This window comes from Elgaria multicarinata, chromosome 8 (genome assembly GCF_023053635.1).
Source record: "Elgaria multicarinata webbii isolate HBS135686 ecotype San Diego chromosome 8, rElgMul1.1.pri, whole genome shotgun sequence".
In the NCBI taxonomy this organism is placed as follows: Eukaryota; Metazoa; Chordata; class Lepidosauria; order Squamata; family Anguidae; genus Elgaria; species Elgaria multicarinata.
The window spans coordinates 98521099-98544452 of NC_086178.1; the positions used below are offsets into that span (position 1 = coordinate 98521099).

Consider the following 23354-nt stretch of genomic DNA (forward strand, 5'->3'; position numbering starts at 1 on the left):
TGGCTGGGGAATGGGTGAGAACGGGATTGGGTGGGGGGTACTTCTGAGGTTAGCTTTTAATAGATTATTGGTGGTTCTAGACAAGGTTTTTACCACGCCATCACATCCTGCCCCATTCATGGAATTTATGGGGAATCCAGACGACAACAATGTCCACTCAAAAGCCTCGCATGTTCTTCCATCCTTTTTTCTTGCTGCAGCAAATCCATTAAGGAGAAAAAAACAGAACAGCTTTGCAATGCCTTCTAAATGGTAATGTTAGGAATCCTCTGTTTGGAAGCACCATAAGAGCTTTATCACACCAGCGTTATACTGTGCAATCACTGCGAATTGCATGCAAAGGACTCAGAAGTTTTCCACCTTATAATCTGCTTTGATTGTGAAGTACTCCCATGCATCCTGCCTTAATTGTGCTCTAAAGCCAAAAGATTCGCCGTATTTAGCCCCTACTTTTTGAGCGTATCTTCTGAGCCGCCGCTGGGGCGCAGGAGCAGGATTTTAAAGAAATGCTTACATCTGCGTAAGCTTTAAAGATAAAGACACCAAAATTGGCACAGTAATAGATATTAGAGAGAGCTTTAAGCATACCAAATTAGAATTGAATTGGGTCATCCATTGATTTTTTTTTACATTCCCCCCCTTAAACTCACTTCCTGGTATGCAAAAGATTGCTGTCGCCCGGTAGCAAAAACAACAACCGCGAAAGCTTAGCACTACGGGGATAATCCGAGGGAAGCAGGTACGTGGGATGAAGCCCTATATGTTGCAACATGTTGGGCAGGTGAGTAGCAAGGGAGATGAACCTACCACTATCCCGCTCTCCCAACAGGTAGATACTTCAGACAGGTGCTCCTGTTTTGCAGTGAGGCCAGGCAAAGAAGAGGGTATAAAGATTGCCCTCCCTGCCTTCTCCACCTCTTTTCTCCTCACGTGCCTGAAAGAGGAGAAAAGGAACCCAAGTTCAGGCGTTGCCTTATGCCTCCTCCTTTCCTCTCAGGCTGAAGTCCAGTTGTCCCAGAACTCAAATACTCTTTTCCTTGCCATGTTGGAGAAATGGCCATCTCCCCGGCCCTCCTCCACAGACAGAACTACTATAGTGTCTCATTGACAATCAGATTGGTCCTTTTGATAGAATATTTGCAAGAGTTGGAAAAAATGATTTATATGTCTGTGGATTCAACATATAATGTTGGTGGATTCAGTACACAATACTGTGCTGGCTAGAGAGACGTAAGAATATTATAATGTTACTGTATTTAGGGAACTAACTAGTAAGAACATGTCTGACATGAAGAATGCCTTAAATGTACTACGGCCTTGTATGTTCTGTATATGTGTTTTTATAAGTAGTATTGTTCTGTTTGTTAAGTTTTGTCTTTTAGTGTAGAAAACAATAAAATAGTTGAATGGAACAACCAGCCCCTCTTTCTTCCCTCTTAAAAGGGGCCCTCCCTTCCGTGAGATGGGAAGGGGAGGCAATGTCTCTTGTAAGAAACCACCTGCTTATGATTTTTGTTCACAGGTCTATAACTTTAAAAAGAATCTGCTGCTCATTTAATGGGGATTTTTTTTTCTTTAATGGACCAAACCATTTGTTAATCAATTCAGTTATCTAAACATTGCAGGCCTGTTGGTTTTCTAAGTAGCTCTGCTTCCCAGGGTGTGTGTGTCTCTCTCTTTTAATAGTCACATTCACACCTCAATCAATTCTAGGCAATCCTATTGCCCCCACCCCAATAACTACACTGAAAGCGAGGAGCTCTCCTTTGGGGGGCAGGAGTGAGGGGAGGTGCCAAATTTGTGGAACCCCCACATCCTCATGCAACTGAAAATCTGGAAGAGGAACAAGTCAAGTTCTTGTTCCTTTCCTCTCAGATTTTGTATGTGTATTAGATTGTAAGCCTATGCGGCAGGGTCTTGCTATTTACTGTTTTACTCTGTACAGCACCATGTACATTGATGGTGCTATATAAATAAATAAAAATAATAATAAATAATGTGCAGAGAGGGAGAGAAAAGCCAAGGAAATCCTGCCTCAGGGCAATAGGGAAGGGCACCACAGGCAAAGACCTCATCGCCATGGAACGAGGTGGCCTGGCATGTAGGGTGACCATATGAAAAGGAGGACAGGGCTTCTGTATCTTTAATAGTTGTATTGAAAAGGAAATTTCAGCAGGTGTCATTTGTTTATATGGGGAACTTGGTGAAATTTTCTCTCCATCACAACAGTTAAAGGGCAGGAGCTATACTAGAGTGAACAGATTTAAAAGAGGGCAGGGCACCTGCAGCTTTAACTGTTGTGATGATGAGGAATGATATCTGCTGAAATTTCCTTTTCAATACAACTATTAAAGATACAGGAGCCCTGTCCTCCTTTTCATATGGTCACCCTACTGGCATGCCATCTCCAGAAGGGGAAAACTGTAGCAGGCCAAATCCAGAATCCCAGCCCAGTACAGCCAGGACTTCTCTAATCCCAAACCATGCAGCAGGGAAAGAGGCATGCACTGGCTAGCAGCCCCCAAAGTTAGGAAGCACCAGGAGGAGGAGGAGAAGGCAGCAAGGTCACGCCAGCCAAGGGCTCTGTACCTGCACTGCCTGCGATGCCCATCCCGCCTCCCTCCTGACATGAAGCAGGAGCAGCAGCAACAACGGAAGCCATAGTAGTGGCGATTTCTGCTGCAACCTAGGTCTGCTGGGCTTCCTCTACTGCACAAAGTGCACCAAAAATTTAACATTGCCACGGACAGCCAATCCATTGGGCCCCCACAACAGCCAACCTGAGAGCCAGGAAGAATTTTGTTGCCAAGAGCAGTCTAAACATACTTTTTTAAAAAGCAAAAAAACCCACCACGCTGCTTGGCTCTCACAGCCAACAGGGAAGAAAGCAGGTGGTCACAGCTCCTTTGCGTGACTGCTGAGAGAGGAACCGCTAGCTTCTCCTCCTGGCAGGGGCCAGGTGCTCTGCTCTCCGCCCTCCAGACAATGACAACAACCAAATCACAGCTCACAGCAGAGAAAAGGCAGCCGTCTCAGATTACCTATAAGAGTTAGCAATCCACTCATGATATTTCATGGCAGTGATCAAAACATTCAGGGCGCATGCCCTGGTGTGCCCCCCAGCACCCCAATGACTTGAACGTAAAAGGGTAGCTCCAATAGTAACGCAAGCTCAACTCTCACCGAACTGTCATGATCTCACAGAATTATGGTCTTACGTCTGAGAGTTTCTCAAGACAGCTCCGAATACACCTGAATTATATTGTCTTCCTTTATAAACTCTAGCCCTGCTTCAGTCATGCTGAGGATGAGATCTGTAGTCTTCACAACTACAAATTGGGTTTTTAAGATTCCTGCTTTTGATGCTGCTGAAGGTCTGTAGAAGCTGCTGTCTGTCTGCTTTATCTGTTAACAAGGCGTGAGAGGGGAGGTCTGGAAAGTTCATTTTAGAAGGAAGGCTTCTGCACCCTGCCCATCCACTCACTCAGAACACCACCAGAATTGTAAATTACCCCTGTGGCCCAATCCCCAAGATCTTTTTTTAAGCTTTAGTTCATTTGCTCTGGCTGTTAGGTCTTTAGCCTTGCCCTGGAGCTTTGTTTCTATGGCAACAGCATTATTTGCTATCTCCTCTGACCCTCTTCATACCCTCAGTGACAGTGTCCAATCAGGCTGTGATAGGAGAGAAGCAAGAGTACCTCACTGTTACCTGTCAACCCTCAAGGCTCTTATATGAGCCGGTATCTCAGCTATATAGGCTAGAACAGTCTAAGTTGGTCATTTAGGCCATCACCCAACTCTAGCATTGTCATGTTTTGTCTCAGGGAGGCAGGGGAGGGAGCTGTAACCGCTGGCTATTTTGAATAATATTTTTAGATAGCAACTTTCCTTTAGTGTGCCCTGTTCTTCCTAATACCTGGTTGTGACATTGAGAAATGCTAGCAGCTGTTCTAGCTTTTGACAGCTCTTGATTTAGCTCACAAAAATAAGGAACATCTTTCCTTCACTGCTGTCTTGTTCAGCAACAGTAATTCTTACAGTCGTATTTAATCCAAACCAGATTTTTCAAGGACTCTATTATATTCAGCAATATAAGGAGGCTTGCTATAATTATACGGCATCACTCTCATATTTCCTACAGTCATGCAACATGGATCTTCAGTCCAGATAGAGTATCAGCATGTGTATCAAGTGCCATTCTTTCTGGTTAATTATGCTTAGTCTTGATAAAAAGGTCCCGTGCCCTTGCATCTTCACAAGAGACCTTGATATTATGTCAGCAGTGCCTTATATCACACCCCTACATATCCATTCTGTAATTATTCAAATATCACTATTATCCAAAGTCAATGAATGCTCCCCATATTTCTTTAATCAGACAAAGAAAACCCAGTAATATGTAGCAGAGCTCTAGACCCAGTCAGCAAAGGAAAAAAGAGGGGTGTTCCCCCCCCCCCAGATTTCAGTATGGTAGGGGCGCACGCAAAGAGATTGTAGTTACATGGGCAAGAGTCACAACAAATATCAAAGATCCAGCTGTTGAATACACTGAAGACTAGCAGTGCAGTCCTATGCATGTTCATGGGGCTTACTTCCAGGTAACAATGCACAGGATTATATCAATGCTGGTAATATTATCAACAATTGTCAAAACAGCCGCATCTGCTTTAAAAAAATGGACTTGTGCCTTTGGCATGCATAGCTAGTCCATCCTTGTATTTAAGCACTAGCCTGGTAGGCAAAAACAACAAGGAATGGCATACAGGTGACTGTGCCCAGCATAGAAACCAAGCAAGCTGCCAGAGGAGCGGAAGACTCATCCTCTGTGCCCAGTGCAAAAATAGAGCAGGAGGGACAGAGCACTTGACCAACCCTCAGCAGGCTAAAACATTTTTTTTTAGAAAAAGAGGTTAATCATTTTTGTGAGTTTATTTACAAGGCTGAACTAGTACATACACTATTTTAATTGGTTAATATCAGACTTTGCATGGGAGCTGAGGCAAAACCAGCATCCCTCGTGCACTCTTATCTTGGGGGAGTGACATATAAAAATCCCTAATTTTGGGAATACTTAAGTCAGCCCCTTTTTGAAAAAAATAGTTCTGAGTACTCTACAGCTTAGTGATTGGGCCACTGACGAAGACAAACAAGCCGAAACGCGTATGGCCAGAGTCTAATGAGCCCTGTTTTTAGTTTATTACTTTATGTGTAAATGTATGAGTGCTCTTTTGAAAGTATTAATAATTTTAACTTCATTTTTATTTAATTTTAATTTATAATCATATCCTTAACTTCTTTTAATTGTCTGTTCTTGGTTAAGGTTAGCATCTTGTTTTTTGTGCCTATAAGAACTGTATGCCATTTAAAAAGAAAAAATCTAACCACCACCCTTCAATGAGCTGAGCAGAGATATAGATGCACCTGAGAAATAATCAAATGTGGTTGGAAGCACTGAGATCAGGTGGCGCTGAGAAATGTCCATCCACCTTTCCTCCCTAAAAGGCACCCGTGAAAGTGGAAGATCAAGAAACGTTTTTCAAGGCAGCAGCTTGAAATGCATTCCTGAGATACTGCTCTTCGTTTTCATCTCTCCACCACCACCACATACACCTCTTTTAACACTGATACTGCATTTGGTCCAAAGAGATGCAAGCAGAAGTGGCTATTTATCACTTCTGTACACTCACATTCTGAGGCTGATTTGATCAGCATCTACTTCCAAAATGCCAAGGTCGTGCTGGGATGTTCACACCCTACAAAGCTACTACCACACAGGAACGAGGAGCGCACACTGCAGCAGAAATTGAAAGAATGTGAATAGTTTTACTTGGGGAAAGAGAATGAGAGGGAATAAATAACATCACAGTAGCCCATAAATGAATGAAAGGGCAGTGACACAAATGTGGGCAATCTGCAGCCCTCAGCTTAATTTAATGCGGCCCTCAGCCTAATTTAAAAAGCTTTCTGTAAGCTATCAGTTCAGACCACTATGAAGAGAAGTCCAGAAGAGGGAGAGGGCGTGGCCTGCCCACTTTTGCTTATAGCCGTACCCACTGCTGGCTTTGGTCCCGCCCCCTGCTAGAATGCAGCCCCCGAAAGATCACTGCCAAGGGAATGTGGCCCTCAACCAGAAAAGGTTCCCCACCCCTGTGGAAGGAAGCAGAGAGGGTTTTAGTTTAAAATGAGGCTGTAGCTTTATGAACAAATTGCTACAAATTGGCCACAGACAAACTTTACAGGTATCTTGAAAAATAGCTTTATCGTTTTTACCCTGTCCTTCCCCCGGGGAGCTTAGGGTAGTATCCATGTCCATCTCTTTTATCCTCACAACAACCCTGTAAAGTAAGCTAGGCTGAGAGATAGTGACCGGTCCAAGCCACCCAGTACGTTTGATGGCTGAGCAGGTATAGAACCTGGGTCTCCCTTGTCTGAATCCACAGTGGCTCTCTCAGGGAAATGGGCTCATTTATAAAGGGTCTTTTTGTGGGAGTTTGTTCTGGTGCTTCAGTTGGGACCTGGGCCGGATCTACACTACTGCTTTAAAGCGTTTTATAACAATTATAAAGCGCTTTAACTGCTTTAAAGCGCTATAAAACTGTTATAAAGCGCTTTAAAGCAATAGTGTAGATCCGACCCTGCTGGGATCAGAATGAGGCTTCCTGCAAATAATGTAATCTTTTAATTTTCCTCCTGTCCTCAGGGGCAACAGAACAACCATTGTCAGTGACAGGTTGCTGAAAGGTTATGCATTACATTACATCTAGGCTATAACAGAGGATTTGGGAATGCTAGGTTAACATCCTAGGGCGCGGGGGAGATAGTAACTCCCCTGATGGAACATTTTATGGGATTGCCACTAGAAAGCCATTACTTGCTTTTGGTTTCAGCGCCATAGTAAAGCCGGTTATTCCTCATGACAGAATTTAATTGAAAAAACGCAGCCTCACGGATCTTGAGACTACAGATTAGGGCTCCCCAAAGGTTAAATGCTTCAGACATTACAATGAGGATCTAATTACATAACTGATGAATCATCGCTAACTAGGTTCCAGTCGAAAGGCATTTCAGATAATGGCAAAAGAAAAGTATATAAATGAGGCAATATTATAACGATAATTTTGAAACTTTCCTGACCCATAGCAAAGAGACTGGATGCCATCCTATGCATGTTTAAATAGAAAAAAAAAATGTCCTATGACTCCAAGCATTCCCCAGCAAAGCACAGCATAACTGGCTGGGGAACGCTGGGAGTTGCAGGACATTTTTCTCTCTAAGCATGCATAGGATTGCGTCCTACAGCTGCTTCCAAATGGCGGGCTCCTAGTGCTATCTCCTTAATGGTGTAAGAAGCAGTGGGAAAATGCAGGGGGGTTACGTGTAAACACACCCTGTAAAATTCCATGAATAAGGCAGAGTGATAGTGTGATAAAAGCCTCATCTGAAAACACTTGGACCCTTTCTACACCTAAGGACTATCCCAGGAAAATGGAGGGATCGTCCCTGCCTGCCCCTGCGCATGCAAATGACACACATCCCTTGTGTGTCATTTGCATGCACAGGGATGATCCCGGGACGATCCTGGGATATAGGGCTGGTGTAGAAACGGCCTTGGAGTCATATCCTGGATATGGCCCCATTAAGCCCCAAACAAGATTGTGCTATGCACACAGATGGATGCTCATTGGTTATATATACAGAGAACAACCTGGACAACCAACTCAAAAGGCTCTGACTATATTATATTATATTATATTATATTATCCTTTATTATATTTAGAACAAGCCATCATAGTTGTGGCTGATTAAATCTCACTTCCAGGGGGATAATAATAATAATAATAATAAATTTCTTACCCGCCTCTCCGATTGGATTGAGGCGGGGAACAGCAGCAAGCATAAAATACTAATTAAAAACATAGTATACACTGTTAAAAAAAATCCTAAAAGCATACTAAAAGAAAACAAAGACTGAAAAAACAGCATTATTAATCTTCAATCCACTATAAACTAATGCCAATTATGGCTTTAAATGAAAAATTGGCAAATTGTATTACTAATGTGGGTGATATTTACCACAATCCTACATATGCTGTTTGTAATCAAGCGTACAAAAAGATATAAGTCATCTTGCTGATACAGAGCCTTTAACGCCTCAAAACAAATCCAAAAGGGCTAGAAGCCTCCAATATATATATATAAATAAATAAAAAATAAAAAAGATTTTTTTCAGGAATAATATACAATTGTATCAGCAATTAATTATCAATGACAGCATTTTACAAAACAGCATGTGGATTTTTTTTTTTAGTTAAAGCACAATCTTGTACCACCCAACACATTCACTGTTCTAGGCGTCAGATAAAAAACGGGTGTCCGGTACAGTGTCCGTTTCGCAATGTCTTCATCAGTTGGAAGCTTATTCATAGAAGGAGCCGTGGCTGTAAGTTTCGGGTGGAGCCTTCCCAACGACTCTAATCACCTTGTAGTTCTCCTGTAAGAATCAGCCACATAATGCTCTCAACTGCTTGAAAAATGAAAAATTAGCAGGTGGAGGCAGTACGTGTGGTTTTATAATTTGCTTTATGGTGGGTGTTAGGCGTAATTAATCCTCTCACTAATCTGGAATGCGAATGACAGGCGGGGGGGGGGGGGGCTGGAGTACGGAAAAGGGTGAAAAGTCTCTGACGGACACCCTCTCCCCCCCATCATCACATTATATTGTTTATTAATGTAATGTGACTGGTGGATGTGAGGAAGTGGGAACACGTTCAATCAAGTTAAACACAACTGCATGGCTTGACAGTTTGCTTCTGGGGCCATTTCAAGGTGATGCTTACCTTTAAAGTCCCATATAGCTGGGGGTCTACACAGGGTGGTCTCTAGGATATACAAGTACTGCTGCTGGTTCACTGAGATGGCCCCAATGCTATGGAATGATCTCCCAGTGATCATTCCATAGCATTGATTTTATCAATGGTTTATTTCCTTCCTGACCTTTCAAAAGGGATGTAAGACTGATCTGTTTCAGAAGACATTGGGATAGTTTTTTTTTGGTAGGTTTTCTGTATTATGAGTTTTGCACTGTGTACATATTTGTACACAGCTAACATTTCAGCCTAATCGTTTTATGTTTTGTGATTAACCTTATCTTGTGATTTTTAAATAGTGTAACTATCCCCAAGCTATGAAGGACATTCTGGGTTGAACCATATAGCCCAGAGCTTCATGAGGATCCAGTTCGCACATAAAAATCACATGTGAGCCTGGACTGGCCAAATTCACATCAATAAGGTCAAGTCCAGAACTGCACAACAGGGCTAATAATTTTCAGCACACATGTTTGGAGGAGACCAACTGCACTGTTTTATAACAGCCATTGATCTGATCTACTTATGCCTATAGCATCAACCATTGATTTTGGGGTGCGTGTGTGTTGTTCCAGTGTTGCCCTCTTTGAAATGGCTTATTTGTGCTGTGAGACTAAATGCATCTTTCGCTTCTTCAGAGTACTTCACAGGATGAATTCTTGGTTTTAATTCTTTTCTTTTTAAATCACCTCAAAGCCCAATGCTATGGAGAACTTGTGCAAAAGATGTAACCATCCAGACAGAATCAATAACAAAATTGATGCACTTGACAATGCAAACACAACTGGTCTGAGACAGCTTTTAGATGCTGCTTATATAACGACAGGAAAGCCATTTCGTTTGTTCTCAGTAATGCCTTGCAGAGTAAATTAAGCCAAACATCTCGGGCAAAGGACTTAGATAACAATATTTTAAGTAATAACACAAGGCTATAAGAACCATCCAGGATGGTTCACACATGTGTACCAGCTGCTCCCCTGACCCCCACTTCCCCATATTATCTCTCATGTCTGTGGCATCATGTGGAGAAAGGTCAACGTCAATCAGGATTATGCTAGGAAGTTCTGTTTTCTTAATCAAACTTTGGATGCCTGCAGGAACTTGATAACTTATTGTTGACTTTGGGGTGCTGCCCTTTTGCTATGGGACATACTATTCACCAGTCCCCAAAACAACATTTCCTTACATCTTACTTGTAAATGGCATAAACCCATTTGCATTAGTCACCTCTCCTGTGTGGCTGTTCACCCCTTCTAGGACCTCCAACTAGACCAGTCCTGAACACCTCATGACCCACAAAGGCAAATGCAGCACAACAATGACCTATTGTGGTTTGTCTGGTGCTACACACACCTAGATATCCTCTCTGGCTTTTGCACTCCTGGACAGGCAAGAAAACCAAGAGTCTAATTAAGTCCCAGGCAGATCATAAGGTGTGATGGCCTGAACTAGAGAAATCAGCTAAATATATCACAATATGTTAATGAAATTCTCGTCTAGGGTAAAGACTTGAGCATGGCTCAATACAAGCCTCTTCTTTGGTAAAACAGCCCTGAAAGATTTAAAATTCCCACCACCCACAAACTATCCCAAGCAAAAAATGTTGCAGGGATCTGAGCAGAATTTGAGGCTTAGCTCATGGTGATGCTCTTCCTTCTGCCAATAAGAGACAAAAACATACCTTGTGCTTAAATTTGTTGGAATTCTTATTCTCTTTCTTATTTAGGTCAATGAAGTAGTGAGTGATGCGTTCCTTGGACTTGGAATCCATGTCCCACGAAATCTTGAAGGAATCGCAGGTGATGTTGCTGATCTTGATGTTGTGTGGAACAGGAAGCTCCTCCATCTCTGCAATCCCACTATCTTGTGATTTATTTCCTGTACAAAGATGGGCAAAAAAAATTGTCTTCATTAGCAAGAGCACCATGAGAGAGTTTATCACTTGCACTTTTCAGTGAAATGAAAAGAAATTGTTTCCTTTAAACAAAGCAAAGGATGGAAATCCCAGCCCAGGGGTTGGGGGAATCCCAAAGGGGGATCCCAGAGTGGGGCACCAAGAAAGGCAGAGCCAGGACAGAAAATGTCAGGTCAGGGCTAGAGGGCAGAGCAGAAATAGGCAGGTTATGGGTGGAACCCAGCAGAATTTGGAGCTTTTCAGATCCCCAGGATTGGTCCACAGTCAGCACAAAAAGGTGGTAGAATGGGCTGTACCACTATTTATTTTTTATTTATTTAAAAAAAAAACCACATTTATATGCCGACCCTTCGTTCTATTTGGATTTCAGGGCAATGTACTTTTTAAACAACAACAACAACAATTAACACAATTGATTTAAATCCAGTTTCAAAACCAGGAGCTTGCCAAATTGTAGCAACAGAAATTCACGATTAGATGTCCCTATACCGGAACTGGTGTGTGTGTGTGTGTTCACATTTTTTAATGCTTCTCCATGTAGAAAACCCAAATGGAAACCCTTTTGCAAGTAAAAATTATCAAGAAGACTAGTTCAAGCTCAGCCTGATCCTTGCTCTGTTAGTTTTCTACTCACAGCAGTGAAATTTAAAAACAAACGCAGGGAGCGTTCAGAAATGTGATCGCCCACCTGCAATCTGAAATGGTAGGGTGCATTCTATCACCTCATTTTGCTGCTTGAGTAGACAACACTCAAGTGGTTACCTGACAGAACAATATATTGCTGTTTGGATCGGTACCAACCACCTGGGAACCCCACACAAGGAGACAGAAGTAACAAAGGAGGAGTTAGAAAATGTGCAGCTTCATGCACAACGCATGAGCAGTTATGTTCACGTAAGCAGTGCCTGCCAACTAATGCAATGGGACTAAATGTTCCCACATGACTAAATGTTCATCAGCGTTAGTTAAGACTTCACAGTCTGGTTCACAGTAAATCATAGAAAACGTGGAGCTGAGCCAACATGACTTTTTTCTTTTTTGTTTTTTTTTACTATCCTGAGAGACATATGAAGTAATTAACGTCAGAGAGAACTGTTACTGTTCCAGAAATTATTGCTTTGCTCATTTAATAGCGAACCACAGCCTCTAATACTCAACTGGAAAAAGAGCACAAAATTTAATCTTGTGCATTTTGAGCAGAGACATTATGAAGGCTTTAATACTTACATGTAGGAATGCAAATGTTTGAAGATGATAATAATAATAGCAGCATTTTTTTTTATTGTGCAACCCTTCTAGACCGGAATATTTAGGCTGGCGTTAAGCACTCGGTACCAATGGTACAAAATGATCCAAGGATTGTATTTATTAGAGGACACAATCCAGCCAGATTTAAGCAGTTTTAGATCTCACTGGTATCAGTAGAAGAGTGTGGTGTAGTGGCTAAAGTGTTGGACTGGGAGTCGGGAGACCCACGTTCTAGTCCCCACTCAGCCATGGAAACCCACTGGGTGACTTTGGGCCAGTCACACACTCTCAGCCCAACCCACCTCATAGGATTGTTGTGAGGATAAAATGAAGAGGAGGAGGAGGAGGATTATGTACGGCGCCTTGGATTCCTTGGAAGAAAAAAGGCAGGATATAAATGCAATAATAAATAAATAAATAAAAGTTAAGCACTTGCTTAAACCTTTTCCAATGGATTCAACGGGGTTCAAAATATGCTTCCCTTAGATGAGATCATGCCCTCTTTATTTATTAAAACGTTTACTAGCCACTTTCAGCTTTGGCTCTCAGAACTGCATGCAGGATAAGATATAAGGAAGTGAGGCAGGTGGCGACTAGGAGGAGGGCTTTCTCTGCTGTGGCACCCCGGCTGTGGAACGAGCTCCCCAGAGAGGTCCGCCTGGCGCCTACACTGTACTCCTTTCGTCGCCAGCTGAAGACCTTTTTATTCTCTCAGTATTTTAACACTTAATTTTAACTTAAATTTAAATTTTACTGTTCTAGCTCTGTATTTTAATCTTATATCAATTTTTGCTGCGTGGTTTTATCCTGGTTGTGCTTTTTATACGTTTAAGGCAGGGAGAGGGAATTAACGGTTTAAGGTACTTAATCAAGGTTTAAGGCACCCACAATTCCTGGCTAAATTCCTTCTGTTTAATGTTTGCTGGGCCACTCTTTATAAAAAATCCTGGGATTATGTAACCCTCTCTCACTTACAGTTACTGACTCTTAATTGCCTGCTAGCTCGGTTTGCCCGTGTGTGAAATGGGTTTCCTGGTCTACCATCTATCTCCCTTTCATTTAAATCTTGGAGAGGTGGGCTTGTGTACAAATGCCTTTCTCTGTGTTGTGACATACTCTGGATAAATTGGTGTTGTTTTTTTTAAACCTTCCCTTTAAAAAAAAAAGCCTGGTCTCTATTGGTTCTGTGAATTTAGTATGCTGATTATGTAACCCAAACTTACTCTCCCTCTTGCAGTCATTGACTTTATTTGCCTGCTGCCTTAGTTTGCCTATGTGTAAAATGGGTGGTTTCTTCCTCTCTCCCCTCCCCCCGCTTTCAATAAATGGGCTCTCCCACAAACTGCTTTCTCTGTGTTATTATTCTGGAAAAATATTAAAGGGGGGGCATTGGTGAATTGAACTATGTAGCAAAAGGCTTGTGTATAGCAAAACAGGTGCCCTTGGGTCTACCTCTGATACCCTCCTTGGCTCCGCCTCCAGTGACTTCCCCTCCACCCCATCAGTTAGATTGGCCACGTCTCCAGTGCAGAGACCTAAACACGACCCCCCCAAACCACCCCTCCTAGTGCCCCCCCACCTGGAGCCCCCAACCAAGCTCTCCCCACATGTTCTGACAGCCACCCCTGGCATGAACTGCAACCCCAGACACCCATCCCTAGCACAAGGCCCCACCCAGCAGACCCAGGCAAGAGCTTGTTATACGAATTTCCACTGTTTACCTGTATTGTAGGTTGCCAAGCAATGCCTAACAGGAAATCAAAGCTACTAACCAAAGATGCCACTCGAAAAGTGCCTTCTAGAGTGGCCCCACATATGGGGACTCAGCCTCAGCGCTGAGTAAAAGTTACATAGTCTAATGTTTGAGGAGGTTCCCACGGGCTGAGAACAAAGAAACCTTAAGCTCAGTGACGTAAATCATCAAGTGAACCAATAGGGTTCAAGTGCTAACCTAGCAAAGAAGCTACATTTCCACTTGCATGTTTGCAGATCTCAATAAATGTTCGATTGCACTAACAAGCACACACCAACACTACTAACCACATGATGAATCACATGGACCAATGAATAAAGGCTGATGGTGCCGATAACCAAAATGTATAAAACATCCCCTCAACAAGGGAGGGGGCGTGACATTGTATTTGCATGAGCGACAGTGTTACGCTTAACTCGAGTTCGGTAAACTCAGAAAACCCAAGAGGCCTCCAAGTCGTCTTTCTACCCAGTGTATACGTATCTGGCCACTCTGTTGCACTTGGTCCCAAACATATATTTATGTAACAAGCTCCTCCCCAAACCTGTGCCCCCAGCCACCAGACCCTCACGTCAGCCATGAGCCCTTAACCCTAGCACCCACTCCCAGCATGAATTTGTGATTATGGCATTGATATTATAGCATTATGATTATGGCATTCTTCTGAGAAAACCCCTTGTGTGGGGTGGCTGGGTGGGCTGATGTATTCCCATGCTCTAAATCTAGGGAAATCTTCTCTTACAACCCCAGTGTTGATAAACACCAAAGTCTCCATACCTTTCCTAACAAAACCTGTGATATCAGTGGCAAAACACGCAATAAATATTGAAACAATAAAACCTGAGAGCAGGCTTCTGAAACTCGCCATCCTCTCAAAATCAGATGTCTGGAATCCCAAATCACCCTTCCAAACTTGGGAATTGGGTTAGCTTTGATTTCTTTGTGTATGAAGTTTGTGAAGAATGCATAATACTGTGCCTTCACAAATGCAATTTCAACTTCAGATTTGCTTTCTGACATTTATTTTGGCTCAGCTCTCTAAGATAGCAAAACCCTTTGGACTAGCCCATTAGTATGCAAAGCATTGCACAAATCCATCTCCCGTTAATGCAATCTGCTTTTTTTTCTTGTTCAAGCCACACTGTGCAAATAGCCGAATAAAAGAACATGTCTTTTTAAACTGTATCTGAGCTTTTACAAAAGTGTGTCTAGCAATTATTTCTCCAACCTTTGGTGACCAGTCCAGGTGTATTAAGGCTGTACTGCAGTTTCCTAAGAGTACTCCATCAAATTTCTGCAGTTTGCTTGAGAACGAAAGTGAGAGACACTGACCAATTGCCTACTGACCCCCACAAGGAGCAGCAACTGTACTAAAATTAGACATTCTCCTGCATAGCAGCTCTTTCCTGCAGTGATGCCACCAGCCAGTGCTAACGTGGCAAGGGTTATGTGATGTTTATCAGCTTCTTACTGCGTATGAAGGTGGAGAGATGCAAACAGACAATGCAGAAGGGGAAATAGGCAGAGGAACAAGGAAGGGTGAAAAGGACACTACAGCACGGAGCTGGGAAAGTGTGAAGGAGAAAGAGATAGAAAGGCAGACGGGCGTAAGGAGAAAACTAGAGATGTATGAGAAATTAGTTTCAATTTTGTTTTTTAAGTAGGATCTACTCAGTTCACGCCTCCCGGATTGAACATGGACTTGAACGCGATCTCCAATCAAAGTCCATGCACATGTTCAACAAATATGTACAACATCATGTGTCTACTTGAAAAATACACACAGACTTGCTTTAATCAATGGGAGAAGAATGTGTACATTTCAAAGATGTGGACAACTGATGCATACATTTGGGGAAATATGCATAAATATATGCATGAAAAGAAAGAACGAAGTTTGCAATAAATACAGAAATGAGTAGCAATAAGCTCTGAGGTGGAATTTGAAGAACCTCAAAAAGCTCAGGTTTGGCTTATACTCTCATCACTAGAGAAAGCCAAGCTAGAGCATTTGGCATTAACGCAAACTCCTGAAGTTGCCAGCCAAATGACAGTGGCCCTTATTCCAAGATAAAAGATCTGCATCTTCTAGGACTTCTCTTTAAGTTGACAGAGGCTTGTGCAGTGAACAGATGCATTGCAGGCAGGAATTCAACAGGTGCAGTTCTCACCTAGATGGGGATGCAGTGAGAGCAGCACCAAGCCTCCAAAAGGGGGTAACATTTTGCCTCAAAGGTGCCAAACAAATAAGTAATAGCCTGGTTCTTAACAGGCCTGCAAGTGTCTGGGTTTTCTAACAAAAGAGGATTAATGAAGATAATGCAAATTGGCTTCCTTGGTTTATTTGTAAATAACTATATAGGTTCTCCAACTACTGGTTACACATTTCAGCACTATTCAGAAGTCTAGCAGAAAATACTCTGTGATTGTAACATGTTCAACAGCTGCAGCAGCCATGGCAACAAGGTGGGTGGGGAAAACTCCTGACCATTACTGATCAATGACTCTAGAGATGCGAGCTATCTTCATGAGACAGCAATGGAAATGCCCATCAACTAGAAGTATGCAAAATTACTATATGAGGAAGAGGTAGTGGTCTTATAGTGCTGAATTGTTTCATGTTTGAAACCAAACAAGCCTAGATGGGAGTATGCCTGGCAGGGGCATAAGTAGCAGTTTCTATGTCTGAATCAGGTTCTCAATTCTACACCAAGGACCAGAAAGATATGGGAGAACACATTCCAAGGACCAGAAAGATATGGGAGAACACATGCAAGTATATTGCAGAAGTAGACACCCCTGGACTGAACCTGATGTTCTACGGTTGCAGAATTATCCTTGGAGGATAGCAAGTATTTGGAAATGGTTAAATCCACATGGTCAGGTCATGAGGGATAGCAACTTGTCTTTTTTTAAAAAAAAAACACACCCAATGGTACAGAATTTAACACAATACAAATCCAGTGTTGTGGCACAATCAATATACTCAGAAGAAAAGTAGTTCCAAATGCAGGCCTGGGTCTCTGGATGTGTCCAGGAAAGGAGTGCCTCCATCAGGCAGTGAGATTGAGCAACAAGAGAAGAGGCAAGGTGAAGGAAAGGAGCCAGACCATCATATGCATGGATCTGTCCCCATTCTCTTGCTCATCAACATTTCACCCCCTGACTGTGCTGGTCCCGTATCCTCTACACCAGCCTTCTTCAACTTGTGCCCTTCAGATATTTTGGACTGCAACTCCCAGCATTCCTGATCATTGGCCATGCTGTCTGGGGCTGATGGGAGCTGAAGTCCAAAATATCTGGTGGGCATCAACTTAGGGAAGGTGGCTCTACACAATCATAGCTACTGTTTTTTTATTGCTAGTGTTTCTTCTTTATCTTTTAAACACAAGTCTTTTCTTGGTCAGACCAGCCTTGGAATCTCAACAGAATGCAAAATAAATGACCTCCGTTGTCTGTTCCTTGTCTCCGGTAATCAGAGGTATGCCATTTTACAGAGAGTAGTGTTGATCATGGATTTTGCACAGGGGAAAAACAGAGAAGAGAAGTCACTACTTCCCTAGAAGAAAAGGTACAGATCCCTTTATGGAACATAAGGAATCTTTTTAAAAAAGGAATAAATACAAGCCGTCCAGGAAAATCGACTAAGGCATTGGATGCTGCACAATCTGCAGCTTGGATTCATACAGTAGAAATCCAAACTCATTGGAATCCGCTGCAGATTTCTCTGGAACTGAATGTTCAAACTGCTTCCATTAAAAAGCATTGTGCGACTGTGATGCAATATGGAAGTTCTATCTATGACAAGTCAATTTCTTTGGATGACCTCTAAGTCCTACAATATGAAAGAAGAATCTCTCTCTATTCACTCTTGCCACATCATTCAGAAATGTATATGGCTCTTTTCCTGGTTATTCATCTTTTTACTCAAGTAAAAACAGGCACAACCTCATCATAAGCTTTTCTTCGTAAGAAAGGAGCTTCAGCCAGGGAGATCATCTTGAAGCAGAATTGAGCACAGGATTATAGTCATACTTTTCTTTATTCCCCAGCCTTTTTAAAAAATGGGGAATCAAAATTGCATACCGCATTGCAAATGTGGATACTCCAAAGACTGATACAGTCAAATTAGTTTTGATGGTTTATTCTGAATTCCTTTCCTTTAAGCACTGAGCTTGTCTTTTCCACACTGAGCTAACATTGATTTTGAGACTGAACTCTGAACCCACCCAAAGAACATGCACAAAAGGTTTCAAGAATGCTTGTCCCAGATGTTCAGAAAAATGGTTTTGTCTCAGCGCATTTTTCTGTTTAATAACAGCACCACATATTTCATGGTCTAGAACCTTGTTTATTTGTGTTTTCTCTTTCGTTGTTTAATAAACTATTTGATTACATCGTTGACAGAAGAATTTTGAATTAACTCATGCAAATAAAATAAAATAGAAAGCCTAAGGTGGGTCATAACCTGCTTTGAAGAAGATATTTATAGTTTCTATGGCTACTAACCAAACAGAAAAACTGTATTACTTCGTATCTAATAACTGTGCTTTTTGAACGGATGCCAGAGGAGAAACAGATTTCTCCACAAATTTTTATTCTAAAATCAGATACTGGTAACTTCAGTAAGTTAAACAGGGGAGGGAGAATTCTTTGAACTGAAAATGTGAAGAGTCTAGTCACTGGGTTGAAACTAGATTTAGTCATAAAGTAGACTCATTGAAATCAATGGAACTGAAGTTAATTACAACTAACATAAATCCCACTAATTTCAATGGGTCTATGAGAAATTCGTTATCAGTACACTCTGTATAGGTACCTGATATCAAGTTTTGCATAATACAAAATCCAAAGCTTATTTGGAAGTTTTTGCCCAAGTGACACAACTACCAGAATTTGGAGGGAAGAAAAAGAAAAACATTTTCTAATAAGATAGTGGCAAAATTCCTCAGGGATGTTTCGCATCGTAAGTGCTGCTTCACACCTTAAAAAAAGTAATGTAAAAATTGAGTGTGGAAAATGCAGAAAAAAGGTGACATTCAGTTGTGCCCACACAATGTTGGTTTTCACCCATATATATAATCACCAGAGAGTCAGGATTGGTTAGAGCTCCCTGTTGAGTGTACATTTTGTGGCAAATCCAGATTTGCTGCTGTATAAAGACGTGAATTGATCTAAATTGCCAGAGTTAAAAGTAGAGTTTGAGAGGTTTCTGCTTAGAAGATGAATGATCTGTAGAAATTTCATAGGAAGTTAGAATTTTGATACAATTAGCAAACAAAAACAAATTTGTCATGTAAGGGAAATGCAAGTCCCTAAACTCTCCAAAACAAAACCACAAGATTACTCAATTGACAAGTACATTCAAACATCCATAGCTGTATTTTCATGCTTATGTTTTTCTCCTCTGATTTGTGAATAGCATGGACGTTAGACTTTGCAACTTCAGCTCAAGCTTATGAATAATCACCTAGGAGAGGAAAATTCACCTACAGGTAACCAACTGCAATTTACATATATGCATAGACAGGTAGGCTGCTAAATGTTTGATGACTGATATTTTCAGACTTAACACTTCAGCCATATGATGACATGTAAATGTACAAGTTTTGCTGCCTTGAGTTTAATCCAACAGGAAAAGAAGTGAAAACACAGAGAACCCTGCTCATGGACAGAAAGTTCATTTTCAGATTCTGCATCAAGAAATTGATATTGCCTAATTATATTTGGTTGATTTTGGATAGGCACTTATGTTAGACCCAGCTCCTTTCAAAATGGAGAGAGAGAGAGAGAGAGAGAGATTTTCTACACGAGGCTGTTAATCTGCTGTATCTACTTTCACTTTCTTTGCAAAATTAAGATCCAAGCACAACACGAAGACCGCTTCCTTTCCTGCTTTTTCGTTATATAAGTGTAACGGAATAATGCAAATACACAAGTGAAAAAGTGGTTTCTTTTGCTTTTACAATTAAATACTGCATTTTCCCTGCTCTAAAAACCCTTATCTATAGCGCCAAGAGCTCTTGAGATACAGAAGTAAAACTGGAGGGTCACGTCATCTAAAGAACCCATAAACAACCATATGTACGGAGTGACAAGTGCACAATAAATGCCTCATGTAGAAAAACCCAGAGAGAGTGCCAACATGAAAACTGTCTCTATCACAGGGACCTCAGTAACAAAGCCCTGCCCTAGTTGCTCAGACCAAAGAGCAAGCCTAAATTGAAAAGTCTTATAACCCTTTCAGGGACAACCATTTGACCAATGTCTCTGCCCAATTATTGTTATGAGGCCTCCCTACTGGTTTTCCTGCAGTCCTCTTGGTTGGCAAGACTTGGTTGGCATACAGGCTGGGTCCCTGCTCAACATCCTTCAGATTGTTGGTTGGTTCAGGGCTTTTGTGGTCCCTGAATGAATTCCAGACCAAATTCTGTGATGTTTGTCATTGGCTGTGCTTCCCACTATAAACAGAAGTGTCAATGCCTAATAAAGTGCTTGAAATGGGTTTTTTTTTAATCACTAAAGCAAAGACTTAGAAAAAAGTTTTAGAGGTGCTGTGCTAATTTTAAATATATCACCAAAAATAGCTGTTCCAGTCATGCACTTTATGGGGAGTACCACATATACTCCTAACCCACAGACCCACACATAGCAAGAATATGTCTGAACCAATGTTAGCGATGAAAGCTGTGAACAATTGTTTTTCATTTCTTCCCACTACCATTCTATCACATGTCTGATTCACAAATGGCTAATTGTATAATTAAGTTATTATCCATATGAGCAGTGACTAAAAAAAGAGTCAGAGCTGTCGAACACAGTGCTAGTTCATGTTGTGCTATCAGACTCCCACTCTTCATTACTGCCTTCCTTCCAGAGCAAACATCCAAAGGTTTGCAAAATTACTTTTAATTGCAAAAAGAACAACCCTTTTAAAGGGCACACATTAAATAGCCGGGTTTGTTTTCCTCATTTTCCTGATTTAAAAACAAAATAGCTCTTCATTCCCTCTAGGTCGCCACATGCAAATATAATTAGTTAATTCTTTGATAGTTGCCTTTCCAACACACAGTGGCACTTCCTGCAGCCCTGCCTCCCAATTCTCTCATGAACATATAAACTCCTCTTAAGGTTTAAGATTATATAGAAGTTATGGGGTGACTATCCAGAGAAGCTGCGAATATATCCAATATGTACAATAAGGTGTCCCCAACTTTTTGGGGCTGGCAGGCACATTCAGAATTTTGAAGGAGTATTGCAAGTGTCCTCACAAAATGGCTGCAACCGGGGGCTTACCCAATCATAAAATGGCTGCTATGCTGGGCGTAGCTGGTCACAAAACACTTATTTCCCAGAAGGCAAACTAGTGTGACTGAAAGAAAAAGTAAGGTAGATTCAGAGGTAGATTCTGAGCTACAGTACAGAAAGCCACTCTTTTGAACTCAAATACAGATGGTGCTGGAGGGCTGCACTTCATTTTTCAGTGTGTCAGTCTCTCACCTAATTTTTGTTTAAATCTTAAGAAATAAAACAAAGATCATGATGAATAGGAAGTCTGGAGGGCACCAACTCAGGTGTCTGAGAACACAATGGTGTCCATGGGCATCACAATGGTGACCCCAGGAATAGGCAAACTGTGCAAGAATAAAATACTGCTGTCTAGTCCATCGTATGTTTCAATTACCAACTGGGTACTTCTAGGATGCTTACAAGCAGACCATGTAAGCAAACGTCCCTTATACTTTGTCCCCAGCAAATGACAGAGATATTAATGGAGGACAGATCTATGATAGATCCTCATAGGTCTATCTTGTCACTTTCTTTTAAAGCTGTCTAAGCTAAGCAGGGCATGAGTTGGGATTGTGATCTTGCATCAGCCTGCATTCAGGTGATCTGGTAGCAAGGGGCGCTGCAATGACACTTTTTTGTAGACAAAAGGAAAGCGCAATTTCAAGGGATTTAAGGATCCAAATATTCTTCAGGACTCTTCAGAGGGAGTTTACTCTGCACATTCTGTCCGTGACTGTGTCAGTTTACGGAACTGAAAGTTGACATGATCTATCAACACAATTTCTACATAGACAATCTCTTCCCAGGAATTCATGCCAAGGTATCCCTGATTTACAGGGGGAAGAGTGGGTTATAAAGCAGAAACAATTGCTGGAACATAAATGGAAGATTTGTGCCAGAGCTCAAACCCTAAAAAGAATTAATCTGAAGATCTATGCTGTGATGGTATAACAGCAAATAAATATTTTTCTCCTCAAAGTCCACTGAGCATCACCAAGTAACAGCATGTAAGTGGGCCTTCTTGGTAGAGGCATTCACTCTCCAGAACACCCTCTCCCACTTGTTGATCAAGAAATGTGCTGAGCTTTAAACACCTCTTGAAGTCATAGTTACTTACACAGACTTTTCCTGACTTGTAATGGATTATGATTGTCTTATCGTAATGTGTTTACGTATTCATTGTTTTTTCACTGGATAGCGACCTTAGAATATTAAACATATTATAAAAGTAGTATAAATAAAAGTAGTATAAATAAATTACATGCCATTTAGTGGGGCTATCTGGAGTGTTAAGGGGACATCCATTCAAGCCTTTTTCTCCTCACTGTTGGACTGGCTTCCACAGCTGAAGCAGACCCAAATCCAAGGGATTTACACCAACACCTTATAACAATGACTGCATGGATCTGGGATACAGTTATTGTGATCTGAGAATAAAATGCTTGGAGAGGTCTGTCCAACCAAGTGAGTTCTTTATCTTGACCCTCACTGGTTTAATATATCAAGGACTGCCCCCAAATAGTTCATTAATTTAAACAGTAACTTTGAAAGCACATTTCACACCACTGGATTGATTGCTAAGGGATACTCACAGAACCTTTTAAAGTTTCAATATTGTTTGATAACTTTCTGTGCCTCTGGAAGCTCCTCCTCCTCCTCTTCCACCCTCACAATCCTCAGTTTCATTTACCCACACTAATGTCAGTGAATCTGATTGGCTGCAATGACCCATGTAAGTGTGTAGAGCATCTATGACACATCAGATATGGCATTATGTTGCAAGTGGCAAAATCGCTTGGGTTGCCACAGCAACAGCACATAGAACTTAGCAGTATTATCTGTGGACCAATGACAATGAAGGCAGAGGGCAAAGTGGAAGGACAACTGTGCTGAGAACGGAATAATAGGAACATGGCTCCTTAGGCCATCTCGGACTATTTGTTCACCCAGCCCAGTATTGTATATCCTAACTGGCAGCAGCGAGGTACTCAAGCAGAGGGCTTTCCTGTTACCTGATTCTTTTAAATGAAGATGTCAGGGATTGAAAGTGGGACCTTCAGCATAAAAACAATGTGCTCTACCACAAGAGCTATGATACCTTCTAAATGCGTAGTGCCAAAGAAGGAAGCACTGGGGATGCTCATGCAAAACACACACACACACACACACACACACACATCAAATTAATAGTTTTGGCTGAGCCCTGATAAGATCTAGCCAAGGATGACTCAAAAGAATATATGAAGAGTGTGCAGAATAGGTAGAAATTGTCTTACCAGGG

At 41.6% G+C, this 23354-nt stretch overlaps 1 protein-coding gene across 2 annotated transcripts in view; it reads right to left on the reverse strand.

The window, feature by feature from the left end:
* PHYHIPL (phytanoyl-CoA 2-hydroxylase interacting protein like) overlaps positions 1-23354 on the reverse strand; it is a 107051-nt gene that overhangs the window by 9033 nt on the left and 74664 nt on the right. For both annotated transcript variants that reach the window (XM_063133100.1, XM_063133099.1), the window contains exon 2: positions 10549-10745. In XM_063133100.1, coding sequence (XP_062989170.1) covers positions 10549-10745 — 197 coding nt within the window. The remainder of the gene's footprint in view (positions 1-10548; positions 10746-23354) is intronic.